The following is a 20740-nucleotide window of genomic DNA, read 5'->3' as shown; positions in this document are numbered from 1 at the left end:
TGTACTAGTCTTAATGACCCTCGTGTACTAGTCTTAATGACCCTCGTGTACTAGTCTTAATGGCCCTCATGTAGAAGTCTTAATGACCCTCGTGTACTAGTCTTAATGACCCTCGTGTACTAGTCTTAATGACCCTCGTGTACTAGTCTTAATGACCCTCGTGTACTAGTCTTAATGACCCTCGTGTACTAGTCTTAATGACCCTCGTGTACTAGTCTTAATGGCCCTCATGTAGAAGTCTTAATGACCCTCGTGTACTAGTCTTAATGACCCTCGTGTAGAAGTCTTAATGACCCTCGTGTACTAGTCTTAATGGCCCTCATGTAGAAGTCTTAATGACCCTCGTGTACTAGTCTTAATGACCCTCGTGTAGTAGATATTCTTAATAGTATGATAATAATATGTTATCTCATTTATAGAATAATAATAAGATATTAAATAAACACCTTTGTATTATAATAATAAGGAAAAAGGACCCCAATGGAAATAAGTCATTGTCTGACTTTTTTGTGTTATCCCAGGTTATCTACACATATGCTGCTATGTATGATAATCTATGTAACTGTATTTGTGTGTACCTGAATAAACTTACTGTGTTCACTATGTCAGTACTTATTCCCAGGGAGGTTCTTGATTGGTTCCCAGACCATATTAGCTCCGCTCACTCCGCCATGATCTCAAATGGTGAATTTGTATTATGTTAGACGTAAAGATACAAAAAATTGATAAAAAACACACACACGAAAAAAATGCCGTGTGAGCGTGCATGCTACGCATGGCGCTGTCACCATGCATGTTATAAATGACTATAATTCCTTGTAGAAATATCGTATGATGATAATAATTATGCCAGAGTGTTGCCATAAGAATAACTCAATTTTCGTATTTTTCTTGATTTTTTTTTACTCTGCGCACCGCACATGACCCAGGCCCCTTATTAAGGGCAATGTCCTATGAAGAAAGGTTAAGGGAAATCAACCTGATGACACTGGAAGACAGAAGCGCTAGGGACGACATGATTACGACGTATAAAATACTGAGAAGAATTTACAAGGTGAATAGAGACAGAATGTGTCAGACAAGGGACACAGAACACCTCAATTACTGGGAGCGCTTGAGGTTTCTAAACCTGTATTCCCTGGAACGCAGGAGGGAGAGATACATGATTATATACACCTGGAAAATCCTAGAGGGACTAGTACCGAACTTGCACACGAAAATCACTCACTACGAAAGCAAAAGACTTGGCAGACGATGCACCATCCCCCCAATGAAAAGCAGGGGTGTCACTAGCACGTTAAGAGACCATACAATAAGTGTCAGGGGCCCGAGACTGTTCAACTGCCTCCCAGCACACATAAGGGGGATTACCAACAGACCCCTGGCAGTCTTCAAGCTGGCACTGGACAAGCACCTAAAGTCGGTTCCTGATCAGCCGGGCTGTGGCTCGTACGTTGGTTTGCGTGCAGCCAGCAGCAACAGCCTGGTTGATCAGGGGCTGATCCACCAGCAGGCCTGGTCACAGACCGGGCCGCGGGGGCGTTGACCCCCGAAACTCTCTCCAGGTAAACTCCAGGTAAACTCCAGGACACAGAACACGAGGACACAGAACACGAGGACACAGAACACGAGGACACAGAACACGAGGACACAGAACATGAGGACACAACACGAGGACACAGAATACGAGGACACAGAACACGAGGGCACAGAACACGAGGACACAGAACATGAGGACACAACACGAGGACACAGAACACGAGGACACAGAACACGAGGACACAGAACACGAGGACACAGAACACGAGGACACAGAACATGAGGACACAACACGAGGACACAGAATACGAGGACACAGAACACGAGGACACAGAACACGAGGGCACAGAACACGAGGACACAGAACACGAGGACACAGAACACGAGGACACAGAACACGAGGACACAGAACACGAGGGCACAGAACACGAGGACACAGAACACGAGGACACAGAACACGAGGACACAGAACACGAGGACACAGAACACGAGGACACAGAACACGAGGACACAGAACACGAGGACACAGAACATGAGGACACAACACGAGGACACAAAATACGAGGACACAGAACACGAGGACACAGAATACGAGGGCACAGAACACGAGGACACAGAACACGAGGACACAGAACACGAGGACACAGAACACGAGGACACAGAACACGAGGGCACAGAACACGAGGACACAGAACACGAGTGCACAGAACACGAGTGCACAGAACACGAGAGCACAGAACACGAGGGCACAGAACACGAGGGCACAGAACACGAGGACACAGAACACGAGGACACTGAACACGCGGGCACAGAAAACGAGGACACAGAACACGAGGGGACAGAACAAGAGGGCACAGAACACGAGGGCACAGCTAGAAATTGAAAACTCACATGATTCACTGGGATGTTAAGACGTATTTGTTCAGTCTCAGAGCTGACCTGGTAGGGACCAGCGAAGAGGTGGAGCCAGGAGCTGTGAATCAACCCCTACAACCACATATAGGTGAGTACATATAGGTTAGCACACACTGTCGACAAGTGCTTTGACAACTAATAACTCTAATAATGATGTTTTCGTACATACATTAACATACTCACGTAGAAATACTTACATATGCTAATCATATACACATCAAATTCAACAACAAGAACATCATCTGGGATCAGGTAAACTATGCCCTAAATGAAACATGCTGGGAGGATATCTTAAATTACATGGACCCGAACCAATGCCTCGAAAAGATCATCCTCCTGGTAGCTGAAGTATGTTCAAGGTATATTCCTATAAGACAAAAGAAAAGAAGAAGTAAACTGGAGAGAGAGAGACGCTCCCTCTACAGGAGAAGACGATGAATCATTGAGCTCCTCAAGAATGCCAGATTATCTGATACACGGAAGGTAGTGCTAACCAGGGAAGTGGAAAATATTGAGCTGAAGTTTAAGGACTCATACAGGATCCAGGAGAGACAAGAGGAGCTAAAAGCGATAAATGAAATTGAAAGAAATTCGAAATATTTTTTTCATACGCCAGTAATAAGTCAAAAACCACTTCTAGTATAGGGCCCCTGCTCAGACAAGATGGATCCTACACTGACGACAACAAAGAAATGAGTGAGATACTGAAATTGCAGTATGACTCAGTGTTCAGTGAGCCACTAACCAGTTTAAAGATAGATGATCCAAACAATTTTTTCATGAATGAGCCTCAAAACCCTGCCAATGTAGGCCAGATTTATGACAACTCTAACTCCACTAGACTTTGAGAAAGCCATCGACGACATGCCCATGCACTCAGCCCCAGGCCCAGACTCGTGAAACTCGGTGTTCATTAAAAACTGCAAGAAACCCCTCTCATGGGCCCTAAGTATGCTATGGAGAAGGAGCTTAGACACAGGCGAGATTCCACAGTCACTAAAAACAACAGATATAGCCCCACTCCATAAAGGTGGCAGCAAAGCAGTAGCTAAGAACTATAGACCAATAGCTTTAACGTCCCACATCATAAAAATCTTTGAAAGAGTTCTAAGAAGCAGGATAGCAAACCACCTGGACTCCAAAAATTGCACAACCCAGGGCAACATGGTTTCAGAGCAGGTCGCTCCTGCCTCTCGCAACTGCTAGACCGCTATGATATGGTCCTAGATGCACTGGAAAACAAACAAAATGCGGATGTAGTATACACAGACTTTGCAAAAGCCTTTGACAAGTGCGACCATGGTGTAATAGCACACAAACTGCGTGCTAAAGGGATAACCGGCAAAGTAGGCAGATGGATCTTCAACTTTCTAACCAATCTCACACAAAGAGTAGGGGTAAACAGAGTTAAATCAGATGGTGCCATAGTGAAGAGCTCTGTCCCTCAAGGTACAGTACTCGCACCTATCCTGTTCCTTATTCTCATATCAGACATAGACAGAGATGTAAACCACAGCGCTGTATCATCTTTTGCAGACGTTACTAGGATCTGCATGAGAGTGTCGTCCATTGAGGACACAACCTCCAAGAAGATATAAACCAAGTTTTCCAATGGGCAACAGAGAACAATATGATGTTCAATGAAGACAAATTCCAACTACTCCGTTATGGAAAACTGGAGGAGATAATAACTAGAACTGAGTATACTACAAACTCCAATCACACAATAGAGAGGAAAAGTAATGTGAGAGACATGGGAGTGGTAATGTCAGAGGATCTCACCTTCAAGGACCACAACAATGCCACTATCACATCTGCTAGGAAACTGATAGGATGGATAATGAGAACATTCAAGACAAGAGATGCTAAGCCAATGATGATCCTTTTTAAATCACTTATTCTTTCTAGGCTGGAATAATGCTGTACATTAACATCCCCATTCAAGGCAGGTGAAATTGCAGAGCTAGAGAATGTACAGAGAACCTTTACTGCACGTACAAGTTCCATCAAACACCTTAACTACTGGGAGCGCTTGGAAACACTCACTAGAGCGCAGGCGAGAGAGAGATATCAAAATCTACACCTGGAAGATTCTGGAGGGACTGGTCCCTAATATGCACACAGCAATCACTTTATACGAAAGCAAAAGACTTGGCAGGTGATGTAACATACCCCCAGTGAAAAGTAGGGGCTTCACTGGTACACAAAGAGAAAACACAATAAGTGTCCAGGGCCCAAGACTGTTCAACAGCCTACCACTAGCAATAAGGGGCATAACGAGAAGACCCCTGGTTGTCTTCAAGAGGGAGCTGGACAGATACCTAAAGACGGTGCCGGTTCAGCCGGGCTGTGGTTCGTACGTTGGATTACGTGCGGCCATCAGTAACAGCCTCGTTGATCAGGCCCTGATCCACCGGGAGGCCTGGTCGTGGACCGGGCCACTGGGACGTTGATCCCCGGAATTCCCTCCAGGTAGACTCCAGGTATTAAACACACATGTACTCATTCATACATATGTACATACACACAAATATATGCATACGTTCTCACACATGTCCATACAGAAATATGTATATGCAGGTATAAAAACATATATATATATATATATATATATATATATATATATATATATATATATATATATATATATATATATATATGTATATATATATATATATATATATATATATATATATATAAGGACAAAATTCATTGACAAAACATTCACAAAAATACGATAGAAAGTAAAACAACATAGGTGACTCAGAGCTACATCTCGAATACTTCGTCCAGCTCCCTGGCGGTGGGCCGCGTGCCCAGAATGCTGCAGGCATTTCCTCTCTGGATTGCAACACTGAGTCTCTGAAAGAGGAAGCTGGTCGCCCTGTGGTCCTTGGTTTCTATGATGAGCTTTTCACCCAGCTCTATTAGGAACTTTAGAGCACACTTGCCCCATGCTCCAAGGGTCTCCGACCCTATTGGGATGAAGTTATAGCAAGGGGGAAGGTCTTCATATTTGCGGATCTTCTATTTCTATACCTGCATATGCGTATTTCTATGTGTACATATGGATATATGTGAGAACGTATGCATACATTTCTGTGAACTTTCATAAAATTTGCCCAATCATTCATGCACACATTGATATGCACAAGTGTATATATATGCACATACTCACATATATACATATGCAGACGTATTTATGCACAAACATATACTAATGCAAATTTATACATCTGCATACGCATATATGCACAAAAATACATATACAAATATACAAATTCACATATGAATATGTACGCACGCAAATGCATACTTGTATACATTTGAAAATGAATATGCGTGCGGAAATTCATACGTAAGATATACACACAGGTATACAGATATTTATTTTACTGTTCATATTTTATGAATATTGTTGGTAGCTTGAGAGAGTAACGTCTTGTGAATGTTCTTAGCATAACACAGTTACTTACTGGTTTAGAATTAATGTATACGCTTGTTCATTATTATTCACAGATAATTCGGTAATATTCGGTTCTATATAAGAGGAAATGAAAGCTTGTATTTATTTATTTATTTGCAGTAGTTATTTTATTAGGTAGGTTTATTACTACTGTCATTAGCTAAAGTCTAATGATCACTTGTCATTGTTCGCTAATAACCCTTCGATGGGGTCAACTACATCAAATGAAGAGGACCCCAGCAGGGGGTCGAAATGACAGGCCAATTAATCTTCTGAGGATCTGCTTGCATGTTGATTATTACTCTTTGTGTAAAGATATACCTTGGTTAAAGGAAACTGCCCAAGACTCGCTAGTCTGGAGGACCACTTGAGACCAGCCTCATGCTAGCTGACATTGTGCAACAGGTAGGTTGCACACACCAACTCAGACGTTGCCTAGTGAAAGGCGAAGCTTGTAACACTACCTTTGTTTTGTTCACCTCTGGCCTGCCTATGTTAATTACTCTTATACCAGACTTCGGTTTGTTAATGAAGCAGGTTGAAATTGAATTCGTTTTATGGTCAGTGAATTTCTGTAGTCCCGAATGTTTAGAGCAGAATGTTAAAAGTGTTAATTAATAATAGGTAGCATTTACCAACATTCAGGATCACTGCAGGAGCAGCAACTTGGTTCCTACTCAACATCTTGCTAAATATTTCTGCACTGGTCTCAGCAACTGCTCCTACTTTTTGGGGTGACTATGTTCTCCTGCTATATTACTTATATTTAGACGTGTCATGCATTTTCGGAAGCAGTAGACTGCATGTCTACTTTAAGATTTTATCACATATAGAAAATTTTTAGAAGTACTTTATTTTAACTATTTTATATGTGCATTACTTTATTCTTTAGATACTTAGATACTTAGAATATTCACTAATATTTTACATACCTTGCCTAATACATTAGAAGAAAATTATTTTATGTAAAGTTTCAGTTACTGCCTGAATGATGCTGATTTACATCTTAACTACGTTAACTAAGGGAAATTCAAGGGTAATAATTTAGGAAGAATGTTGTATGACTCATTATTTTCTGAACCAGACTTGCCAGGAACGTCACTTGTCACGCCAGGGAACCAAACCTTCACATCCGCTCTCCGTTATGACTTTTTAAGTAAAAGGACACAAGTGTAACTAATGTGACATTTTATTGTGGCAACGTTTCGCTCTCCAGGAGCTTTGTCAAGCCTTTACAAACAGTACATGGACACAGAGGGTATATATAGGCTCAAAGTGAGGTGTAGTAGTGGTGTTGGTAGTAGTAGTGGTAGTGGTATATGTGATGGTGGTAGTAGTAGTGGTAGTGGTATATGTGGTAGCAGTAGTAGTAGTGGTAGTGGTATATGTGGTGGTGGTGGTAGTAGCAGTGGTAGTGGGATATGTGGTGTTGGTAGTAGTAGTGGTAGTGGTATATGTGGTGTTGGTAGTAGTAGTGGTAGTGGTATATGTGGTAGCAGTAGTAGTAGTGGTAGTGGTATATGTGGTGGTGGTGGTAGTAGCAGTGGTAGTGGTATATGTGGTAGTGGTGGTAGTAGCAGTGGTAGTGGTATATGTGGTAGCAGTAGTAGTAGTGGTAGTGATACATGTGGTGGTAGTAGTGGTAGTGATACATGTGGTGGTAGTAGTGGTAGTGATACATATGGTGGTAGTAGTGGTAGTGATACATGTGGTAGTAGTAGTGGTAGTGGTATATGTGGTGGTGGTAGTAGTAGTGGTAGTGGTATATGTGGTAGCAGTAGTAGTAGTGGTAGTGATACATGTGGTGGTAGTAGTGGTAGTGATACATGTGGTAGTAGTAGTGGTAGTGATACATGTGGTGGTAGTAGTGGTAGTGATACATATGGTGGTAGTAGTGGTAGTGATACATGTGGTAGTAGTAGTGGTAGTGGTATATGTGGTGGTGGTAGTAGTAGTGGTAGTGGTATATGTGGTAGCAGTAGTAGTAGTGGTAGTGATACATGTGGTGGTAGTAGTGGTAGTGATACATGTGGTAGTAGTAGTGGTAGTGATACATGTGCTAGAGAAAGTCAGCTTGTACATGAGTAAAAAGGATATTAAAGCTATTTTTACTCATGTACAAGCTGACTTTTTCTCCCACATGTATCACTACTACTACTACCACCACATGTATCACTACCACTACTACCACCACATGTATCACTACCACTACTACCACATGTATCACTACCACTACTACCACCACATGTATCACTACCACTACTACCACCACATGTATCACTACCACTACTACCACCACATGTATCACTACCACTACTACCACCACATGTATCACTACCACTACTACCACCACATGTATCACTACTACTACTACCACCACATGTATCACTACTACTACTACCACCACATGTATCACTACTACTACTACCACCACATGTATCACTACTACTACTACCACCACATGTATCACTACTACTACTACCACCACATGTATCACTACTACTACTACCACCACATGTATTACTACTACTACTACCACCACATGTATCACTACTACTACTACTACCACCACATGTATCACTACTACTACTACCACCACATGTATCACTACTACTACTACCACCACATGTATCACTACTACTACTACCACCACATGTATCACTACTACTACTACCACCACATGCATCACTACTACTACTACCACCACATGTATCACTACCACTACTACCACCACATGTATCACTACCACTACTACCACCACATGTATCACTACCTGTTATGACCAAGGTCATAATGTGATTAATTTATATGTATTATCCACTTAATATTATACTCTGGGTTTCTTTAATATTAGCTAAATTAAAGATTCCACTAGTTTATAATATTATCTGATTTAGGAATATACCCGGGTATGATGTATATATATATATCTTGAGTAATGTGTTAGGTAGGTACACCTGGCTAAGGTTTATAACAAGGTATCTCCATTGGTGGGTAGTTTGCACCGCTCTACCCTCTCCCCCTTTTGACGAGTTGATGTCATGAAGGAATTTACTGTATATGGCAGTTCACTCTCTCTGCTGACTCAGTGTACATTGACTGAGCTACCCTCCTAGTACTCCGCCTTATTCTCACTTGGATAGAGAATTGGGTTATAGAAACTCCTGATCCAGCTTGTGGTTTATTGTGAAGTCTGCTGACAATCATATACTGTTATCTTCAGGTTACGATGTGACGACCAGTGTCAAGCTTAGAACTTTGTGATATATTCCTTATGCCAGGGAGTTACTCAGAAAAAGTGTTAATTCTCAATATATGTACTTGCACACAAGTAATGTTACTATTGAGGAAGCGGTAATATTCCTCTGATCATTGTCAAGTGTAGTGACCATATTGACATGTACATTCTATTTAAGAGTTTTCTTGTGTGAAGGAAAGTTTCTGACAGTGATGTTTAATAGATATTTATGAATATCTAAAGTATTTAAGCTTTTAAATAAAAAGAAACTTGAAAAGACTGAGTAACTATTATTTGTGCCTTACATTTCTAAGTTTGGAAACATATCCTTTCATTCTATGAAGTGTGTTGTTACGGAATGAACTAACCTGGCTAAAGATTAAGATTTGAACCGTAACACTACCACTACTACCACCACCACATGTATCACTACTACCACCACCACATGTATCACTACTACTACCACCACATGTATCACTACTACTACTACTACTACCACATGTATCACTACAACTACTACTACCACATGTATCACTACTACTACTACTACTACCACATGTATCACTACTACTACTACCACCACATGTATCACTACTACTACTACTACTACCACCACATGTATCACTACTACTACTACTACTACCACATGTATCACTACTACAACTACTACTACCACATGTATCACTACTACTACTACATGTATCACTACTACAACTACTACTACTACATGTATCACTACTACAACTACTACTACTACATGTATCACTACTACAACTACTACTACTACATGTATCACTACTACAACTACTACTACTACATGTATCACTACTACAACTACTACTACTACATGTATCACTACTACAACTACTACTACCACATGTATCACTACTACTACTACCACCACCACATGTATCACTACTACCACCACCACATGTATCACTACTACTACCACCACCACATGTATTACTACTACTACTACCACCACATGTATTGACTCAAGAAATCGTAATGACACGATTGCAAATAAACCATACCCCCGGCTGGGATTGAACCCGCGGTCATAGTCTCAAAACTCCAGCCCGTCGCGTTAGCCACTAGACCAGCTAGCCACAATAAGATTCATCCAACTAGGTATATTTCTACACCATAGGAAAGTTAGCACAGGCACCTCTGTGACCACAAATGCAAGTTTTTACAGACGAATCTCCTATGGTGTAGAAATATACCTAGTTGGATGAATCTTATTGTGGCTAGCTGGTCTAGTGGCTAACGCGACGGGCTGGAGTTTTGAGACTCTATGACCGCGGGTTCAATCCCGGCCGGGGTATGGTTTGACCACATGTATTACTACTACTACCACCACATGTATTACTACTACTACCACCACCACATGTATTACTACTGCTACTACTACCACATGTATTACTACTTCTACTACCACCACATGTATTACTACTGCTACTACCACCACATGTATTACTACTACTACCGTCACATGTATCACTACTACTACCGTCACATGTATCACTACTACTACCGTCACATGTATCACTACTACTACCGTCACATGTATCACTACTACTACCACCACATGTATCACTACTACTTCTACCACCACATGTATCACTACTACTTCTACCACCACATGTATCACTACTACTTCTACCACCACATGTATCACTACTACTTCTACCACCACATGTATCACTACTACTTCTACCACCACATGTATCACTACTACTTCTACCACCACATGTATTACTACTACTACTACCACCACATGTATTACTACTACTACTACCACCACATGTATTACTACTACTACTACCACCACATGTATTACTACTACTACTACCACCACATGTATTACTACTACTACTACCACCACATGTATCACTACTACTACCGTCACATGTATCACTACTACTACCGTCACATGTATCACTACTACTACCGTCACATGTATCACTACTACTACCGTCACATGTATCACTACTACTACCGTCACATGTATCACTACTACTACTACCACCACATGTATCACTACTACTTCTACCACCACATGTATCACTACTACTTCTACCACCACATGTATCACTACTACTTCTACCACCACATGTATTACTGCTACTGCTGCCACATGTGTACTTGCTGCTACTGCTGCCACCGCATGTATTACTGCTGCTACTACCACATGTGGTTACTGCTGCTACTACCACCGCTGTATTACTGCTACTGCCACCACGTGTGTGCTACTACTGCCACCACGTGTGACTGCTGCTGCTGCTGCTACTGCCACCATGTATTGCTTACTGCTACTGCTGCTGCCACATGTGTGCTGCTACTGCTACTGCTGCATGTGTGCTGCTGCTACTGCTACCTGCCATGTTGTTACTGCTACTACTGCCACCCCCATGTGTTACTGCTACTACTGCCACACATGTGTTACTACTCACTACTACTGCCACATGTATTACTGCTACTGCTACATGCCACCTGTGCTGCTACTGCTACTGCCACCGCATGTTGCTTACTGCTACTGCCACCTGCTATGCCTGCTACTGCTACTGCCTGCCACATGTATTGCTGCTGCTACTACTGCCACCATGTGTGCTGCTACTGCTACCGCCATGTGGTTACTGCTACTACCACCATGTGTGCTTACTACTACTACTGCCACATGTATTGCTACTACTACTGCCACCACATGTGTTGCTGCTGCACCACCACATGTATTGTCTGCTACCACATGTATTACTACTACTACCACCACATGTATTACTACTACTACCACCACATGTATTACTACTACTACTACTACTACTACCACCACATGTATTACTACTACTACTACTACCACCACATGTATTACTACTACTACTACTACCACCACATGTATTACTACTACTACTACTACCACCACATGTATCACTACTACTACTACTACCACCACATGTATCACTACTACTACTACTACCACCACATGTATCACGACTACTACTACCACCACATGTATCACGACTACTACTACCACCACATATATCACGACTACTACTACCACCACATGTATCACGACTACTACTACCACCACATGTATCACGACTACTACTACCACCACCACATGTATCACGACTACTACCACCACCACATGTATCACGACTACTACTACTACCACCACATGTATCACGACTACTACTACTACCACCACATGTATCACGACTACTACTACTACCACCACATGTATCACGACTACTACTACTACCACTCGAAGGTAATAAATATTGTAACTAAATATTTTGTAATTTATTGTTATTGGCACTATTTACTTTCTTTGTAATTATTGATACATTAATACAGGCTCTTCTGACTGAGATGTCTGCAATAGAAATGCACCATTTCTTTGGTAACATTTCTGACCCAATCTTCCACCTAGTTAAACCAAGACTGTATCCAAATGTGGACTCTGGTCAGCCTGGTCACGTGAGGCTCATCATCAGGTCAGTGTACCACAAAAAAGGTAATACTTCTCTATAACATTTTATGTTTCCTCAAAGAGGTACCCATAATTCCTTTAGTAACATTATGTAGATTATTGTACGAAAAACTTTATTTTTGGTTAATTTAGTATGTTATTATTAAATAATTTTTCTTAGATTGCTTTCCTCCAGTGGTAATATTTTCCTCTTAAATTGTTTAAGTTAATATAGATGAATATTAAAGAGGTAACTAATACTAAAGTATTAAGAACGACTTAAGTCTTCCCAGAGGACACATTGATGTTTCTCACTCAGCTGGTCGTCGGTATCACTCAGCTGGTCGTCGGTATCACTCAGCTGGTCGTCGGTATCACTCAGCTGGTCGTCGGTATCACTCAGCTGGTCGTCGGTATCACTCAGCTGGTCGTCGGTATCACTCAGCTGGTCGTCGGTATCACTCAGCTGGTCGTCGGTATCACTCAGCTGGTCGTCGGTATCACTCAGCTGGTCGTCGGTATCACTCAGCTGGTCGTCGGTATCACTCAGCTGGTCGTCGGTATCAACAGCGTCTGGAAAATAAGAAGAAGACTCTGCCGAACAAACCTTAATATAACAATACTGTTTCGGTCAGAGACCAGTTTTTTAAGAGACTCAAAAAGCTGGTCACCGAGCGAAAAAAAAATAGAATAACAACTTTCTGATATTGTGTCTTCTTGCTGCTTTTGTCGGCAGTCTTTTTTTTCCAAACAGAAACCTGAAGGAAATATTTATATATCATTATTGCTCTCTCACACACGCACATTATTGCTCTCTCACACACGCACATTATTGTTGTCTCACACACGCACATTATTGCTCTCTCACACACGCACATTATTGCTCTCTCACACACACACATTATTGCTCTCTCACACACGCACATTATTGTTGTCTCACACACGCACATTATTGCTCTCTCACACACGCACATTATTGCTCTCTCACACACGCACATTATTGTTGTCTCACACACGCACATTATTGCTCTCTCACACACGCACATTATTGTTGTCTCACACACGCACATTATTGCTCTCTCACACACGCACATTATTGTTGTCTCACACACGCACATTATTGCTCTCTCACACACGCACATTATTGCTCTCTCACACACACACATTATTGCTCTCTCACACACGCACATTATTGCTCTCTCACACACGCACATTATTGCTCTCTCACACACGCACATTATTGCTCTCTCACACACGCACATTATTGCTCTCTCACACACACACATTATTGCTCTCTCACACACGCACATTATTGCTCTCTCACACACGCACATTATTGTTGTCTCACACACGCACATTATTGCTCTCTCACACACGCACATTATTGCTCTCTCACACACGCACATTATTGCTCTCTCACACACGCACATTATTGCTCTCTCACACACGCACATTATTGCTCTCTCACACACACACATTATTGCTCTCTCACACACGCACATTATTGCTCTCTCACACACGCACATTATTGCTCTCTCACACACGCACATTATTGCTCTCTCACACACGCACATTATTGTTGTCTCACACACGCACATTATTGCTCTCTCACACACGCACATTATTGCTCTCTCACACACGCACATTATTGCTCTCTCACACACGCACATTATTGCTCTCTCACACACGCACATTATTGCTCTCTCACACACGCTCTCTCACACACGCACATTATTGCTCTCTCACACACGCACATTATTGCTCACACACGCACATTATTGCTGCACATTATTGCTCTCTCACACACGCACATTATTGCTGTCTCACACACGAACATTATTGCTCTCTCACACACGCACATTATTGCTCTCTCACACACACACATTATTGCTCTCACACACGCACATTATTGCTCTCTCACACACGCACATTATTGCTCTCTCACACACGCACATTATTGCTCTCTCACACACGCACATTATTGCTCTCTCACACACGCACATTATTGCTCTCTCACACACGCACATTATTGCTCTCTCACACACGCACATTATTGCTCTCTCACACACGCACATTATTGCTCTCTCACACACGCACATTATTGCTCTCTCACACACGCACATTATTGCTCTCTCACACACACACATTATTGTTGTCTCACACACGCACATTATTGCTGTCTCACACACGCACATTATTGTTGTCTCACACACGCACATTATTGCTGTCTCACACACGCACATTATTGCTGTCTCACACACGCACATTATTGCTGTCTCACACACGTACATTATTGCTCTCTCACACACGTACATTATTGCTCTCTCACACACGTACATTATTGCTGTCTCACACACGCACATTATTGCTGTCTCACACACGCACATTATTGCTCTCTCACACACGCACATTATTGCTCTCTCACACACGCACATTATTGCTCTCTCACACACGCACATTATTGCTCTCTCACACACGCACATTATTGCTCTCTCACACACGCACATTATTGCTGTCTCACACACGCACATTATTGCTGTCTCACACACGCACATTATTGTTGTCTCACACACGCACATTATTGCTGTCTCACACACGCACATTATTGCTCTCTCACACACGCACATTATTGTTGTCTCACACACGCACATTATTGCTCTCTCACACACGCACATTATTGCTCTCTCACACACGCACATTATTGCTCTCTCACACACGCACATTATTGCTCTCTCACACACGCACATTATTGCTCTCTCACACACGCACATTATTGCTCTCTCACACACGCACATTATTGTTGTCTCACACACACACATTATTGCTGTCTCACACACGCACATTATTGCTCTCTCACACACGCACATTATTGCTCTCTCACACACGCACATTATTGCTCTCTCACACACGCACATTATTGTTGTCTCACACACGCACATTATTGCTCTCTCACACACGCACATTATTGCTCTCTCACACACGCACATTATTGCTCTCTCACACACGCACATTATTGCTCTCTCACACACGCACATTATTGTTGTCTCACACACGCACATTATTGCTCTCTCACACACGCACATTATTGCTCTCTCACACACGCACATTATTGCTCTCTCACACACGCACATTATTGCTCTCTCACACACGCACATTATTGCTCTCTCACACACACACATTATTGCTGTCTCACACACGCACATTATTGCTCTCTCACACACACACATTATTGCTGTCTCACACACGCACATTATTGCTCTCTCACACACGCACATTATTGCTCTCTCACACACACACATTATTGCTCTCTCACACACGCACATTATTGCTCTCTCACACACACACATTATTGCTCTCTCACACACACACATTATTGCTCTCTCACACACGCACATTATTGCTCTCTCACACACGCACATTATTGCTCTCTCACACACACACATTATTGCTGTCTCACACACGCACATTATTGCTGTCTCACACACGCACATTATTGCTCTCTCACACACGCACATTATTGCTGTCTCACACACGCACATTATTGTTGTCTCACACACGCACATTATTGCTGTCTCACACACGCACATTATTGCTGTCTCACACACACACATTATTGCTGTCTCACACACACACATTATTGCTGTCTCACACACGCACATTATTGCTGTCTCACACACGCACATTATTGTTGTCTCACACACACACATTATTGCTGTCTCACACACGCACATTATTGCTGTCTCACACACGCACATTATTGCTGTCTCACACACGCACATTATTGCTGTCTCACACACGCACATTATTGCTGTCTCACACACGCACATTATTGCTGTCTCACACACGCACATTATTGCTGTCTCACACACGCACATTATTGCTCACACACACACATTGCTCTCTCACACACGTACATTATTGCTCTCTCACACACGTACATTATTGCTGTCTCACACACGCACATTATTGCTGTCTCACACACGTACATTATTGCTCTCTCACACACGCACATTATTGTTGTCTCACACACGCACATTATTGCTGTCTCACACACGCACATTATTGGTGTCTCACACACGCACATTATTGCTGTCTCACACACGTACATTATTGCTCTCTCACACACGCACATTATTGTTGTCTCACACACGTACATTATTGCTCTCTCACACACGCACATTATTGCTGTCTCACACACGCACATTATTGGTGTCTCACACACGCACATTATTGCTGTCTCACACACGTACATTATTGCTCTCTCACACACGCACATTATTGTTGTCTCACACACGCACATTATTGTTGTCTCACACACGCACATTATTGTTGTCTCACACACGTACATTATTGCTCTCTCACACACGCACATTATTGCTGTCTCACACACGCACATTATTGGTGTCTCACACACGCACATTATTGCTGTCTCACACACGCACATTATTGCTCTCTCACACACGCACATTATTGTTGTCTCACACACGCACATTATTGTTGTCTCACACACGCACATTATTGTTGTCTCACACACGCACATTATTGCTCTCTCACACACGCACATTATTGCTCTCTCACACACGCACATTATTGCTGTCTCACACACGCACATTATTGTTGTCTCACACACGCACATTATTGCTCTCTCACACACGCACATTATTGCTCTCTCACACACGCACATTATTGCTCTCTCACACACGCACATTATTGCTGTCTCACACACGCACATTATTGTTGTCTCACACACGCACATTATTGCTGTCTCACACACGCACTTCATTCTTGTCTCACACACGCACATTATTGCTCTCTCACACACGCACATTATTGCTCTCTCACACACGCACATTATTGCTCTCTCACACACTCATATTATTGTTGTCTCACACACGCACATTATTGTTGTCTCACACGCACATTATTGCTCTCTCACACACGCACATTATTGCTCTCTCACACACTCACATTATTGCTGTCTCACACACGCACATTATTGCTGTCTCACACACGCACATTATTGCTGTCTCACACACGCACATTATTGTTGTCTCACACACGCACATTATTGCTGTCTCACACACGCACATTATTGTTGTCTCACACACGCACATTATTGTTGTCTCACACACGCACATTATTGCTGTCTCACACACGCACATTATTGTTGTCTCACACACGCACATTATTGCTGTCTCACACACGCACATTATTGCTGTCTCACACACGCACATTATTGTCTCACACACATTATTGCTGTCTCACACACGCACATTATTGTTGTCTCACACACGCACATTATTGTTGTCTCACACACATTATTGCTGTCTCACACACGCACATTATTGTTGTCTCACACACGCACATTATTGCTGTCTCACACACTCACAGTATTGCTGTCTCACACACGCACATTATTGCTGTCTCACACACGCACATTCTTACTGTCTCACATACGCACATTCTTTGTAATTTAAAAGTTTTTTAATATGCATTAAATTTTAATAATATTCATATGATTCCCCTATTACTATGCCCGTGATTAGAAGACGGAGGATCGAGCTTTCACAACACATTGCACGGTATAAGTAATATATATATAAAATAATAAAATATTGCTGCTATGTATATTAGAGCAGCAAACTTATCTACACCTGTCCTAGGTCCCCAGACCTGAGCGTAGACTCTGTGTTGGCACCTTCAGAAGGCTTAGTGGCGCCCCATGTGAGTGCTGGAGTGTATATTGATGGCGTGCTGGTGCCATTCATGCCATTCACCTGTCATTACCGCTCCACTAATGCCACCCACGTGGTCACTGTCAACAACTGTGACAACCACGTCCTGGTAAGTGACAAATCATAACAATTTTTGTTACTTTTAGTTGAAAAGTAATGATGAATGATTTTTTAAAGTGAAGATGTGTAGGAATGATTAAGATAAATAATAATGGGAAGTGAAGAGGAACTGGGTTTACTTATAATAAAAGAAAGTGTCTGAAAAAAAAAATTCAGTGTTTGGTTTCAGTATTTACCTTAACATTCGTAGGCCTATGCAAGAATTAGTAAAGAAAACACAGAAAGATAATTATTCACATAAGACATTTCAGTGAACGAGACACTTCCCAACTACTGCCTTTTTCGAACGTTCTGCTACAACAGTGGTTCCCAAACTGGGGGTAAATTACCCCCTGGGGGTAATTTAACCATTTTTGGGGGGTAATGGAGGGGTGACAGAAAAAAAGTTATGAATTCTGAAAATCCAGAAAACAATGCGGTACCCGGTATGAGGATTATTGTTAACTTTGTCTTAGTATATAAAGTTGTAAAGTAAACCTATTATAAGTAAGTAATAAAGTTAAACCAAATAACAATAAACATCAAAAACTAATATACAGTATTAGAAAAGAAGAAATATATAGCTAAGTGAGTGGAAACCCAAAATATTTTGACAAGTATGCTTCAGGACAAAAGTCACTCAGTAGCCCAGATCGACCTGTCCAGTACGCGTCACTCACTTCCTGAGGCTGCCTCTATTTCACACTGTCAGTTTATCTGTGAGCATCAGCCGAGGTAGACATAAGCTGGTATGAAGCCAAGAATTCCTAAACTAGCTTCAAGTATGCAACTCCATCCATCCCACTGATGTTCTTGACATCTTTGGTAATAGTCATTAGAGATGCACAATGTTCAAATACAATAAATAAAAGAAAATATCTCAAGTGTTTTAATTTAGCCATATATATCAATAATAACAACATTTTGTGAAAGGGGTAACATGCTTTATGTGGCATGTTAAATTGGGTAACAAGCTGAAAAAGTTTGGGAACCACTGTGCTACAAGAACTTGAAACACTCTCTCAACTGTAAAGTTGTGTTCCTAATTCTCTCTGTATTGGGCTGAGAAAATAACTAGTGGTGAGTTGTCTCCTTCAGTAAAATATTCTAAATGGGCAAGTGGTTTATATGTCCTTCTGTTATTCTTTTATTGGACCTCACTCATATGAATTATATAATATTATTTTTATTTTATTTTACATTTAGTTTGTCCTATTAATATTTTATGTTATGATAAGGACAATAAGTGCAAGAATGAATAATTTATCTTCGGTCTTTCAGGATGGTATCATTATTACAGCAGACCAGTTGGCCACACTTCATCCTCTCCTTCAACGTTTCCAGTCACTGGTAGAGGAGCATCTACCTTGTGACGGCCTCATTATGCGCTACAATGATACAACAAATAATAATACATCTACTGTAAGTATTTACACTGGTATAAGAGTGCTTTTTTAAAATAACAGCGACAGTTTTAAAACAACATAATTATTCAAATCACAAATTAGTTTGTTTAATAAATATCACTTTGCATTAAAATAGTTTTAACTCGTAAAATATGGTATTATTTTAGACATTGTTTATGGCACTTTTATCATTTTTTTACAAATATGTCTGGATTATGTGTTAAGTGCATGTTTGAACGTAATAACGAACATTTAATACATAAGAACGTTTTCAATAATTAAGTTTCTAATCCAAGAAGAATTTTAGTAATAAAGTTAACAATTAATGCTAAATTAATATTTTGTTAATATGAAAGAAATATTTCTAGCATTTGCCATACTAGGCCTCGCTTATATAGTACAGTGTCAGCCTCATTTAAGGACTCCGTATTATAGAATGTTGTGGTAACTCATTAAGTTTACGCCTTAGAAAGCTCCATCAATTATCTCTGCATATCAGTATTATCTAAAATTGAATTATTCATGTTTCGGTCGTCGTACGAAAAAGAAAAATTATAGTATTGTTTTATCACTTAACCCGAGTTCTTTGGTACCTTAATGTACGAGTCCTAACAGCAGTTTGTTACCTTTTAAATAGGTAAAGTTACTGTAGCTTCTGGGTTGAATTATATTTCCCTAGAAGATATAATTAAGTCTTCCCAAGAGATCGAGGATCAGCAGATCAGGAAATTCAAGTCTTGGAATTTTAGATGAATGCACACATGTTGCCTTGTGTCTGTGTCTTAATATCTTTATGTAGATGAATGGTTCAGGGAACCGACACGTTGTTAAATTAGACACATGTGCAACTCTTGGGTATCTTTATTGAGG

General features: G+C 41.2%; 1 protein-coding gene across 1 annotated transcript in view; it reads left to right on the top strand.

Moving 5' to 3' along the window:
- Positions 1–2430: 2430 nt before the first annotated feature.
- Positions 2431–20740, top strand: part of LOC128693667 (uncharacterized) — a 120895-nt gene continuing 102585 nt past the window's right edge. Inside the window, exons 1-5 of the mRNA XM_070091268.1 lie at positions 2431–2542; positions 2642–2706; positions 12516–12655; positions 18294–18474; positions 19746–19886. Coding sequence (XP_069947369.1) covers positions 2431–2542; positions 2642–2706; positions 12516–12655; positions 18294–18474; positions 19746–19886 — 639 coding nt within the window. The remainder of the gene's footprint in view (positions 2543–2641; positions 2707–12515; positions 12656–18293; positions 18475–19745; positions 19887–20740) is intronic.

Source organism: Cherax quadricarinatus, chromosome 34 (genome assembly GCF_038502225.1).
Source record: "Cherax quadricarinatus isolate ZL_2023a chromosome 34, ASM3850222v1, whole genome shotgun sequence".
NCBI classification, from domain to species: Eukaryota; Metazoa; Arthropoda; class Malacostraca; order Decapoda; family Parastacidae; genus Cherax; species Cherax quadricarinatus.
The sequence above is the reverse complement of the archived record's forward strand: the minus strand, read 5'-3'. Positions and strand labels throughout refer to the sequence as shown.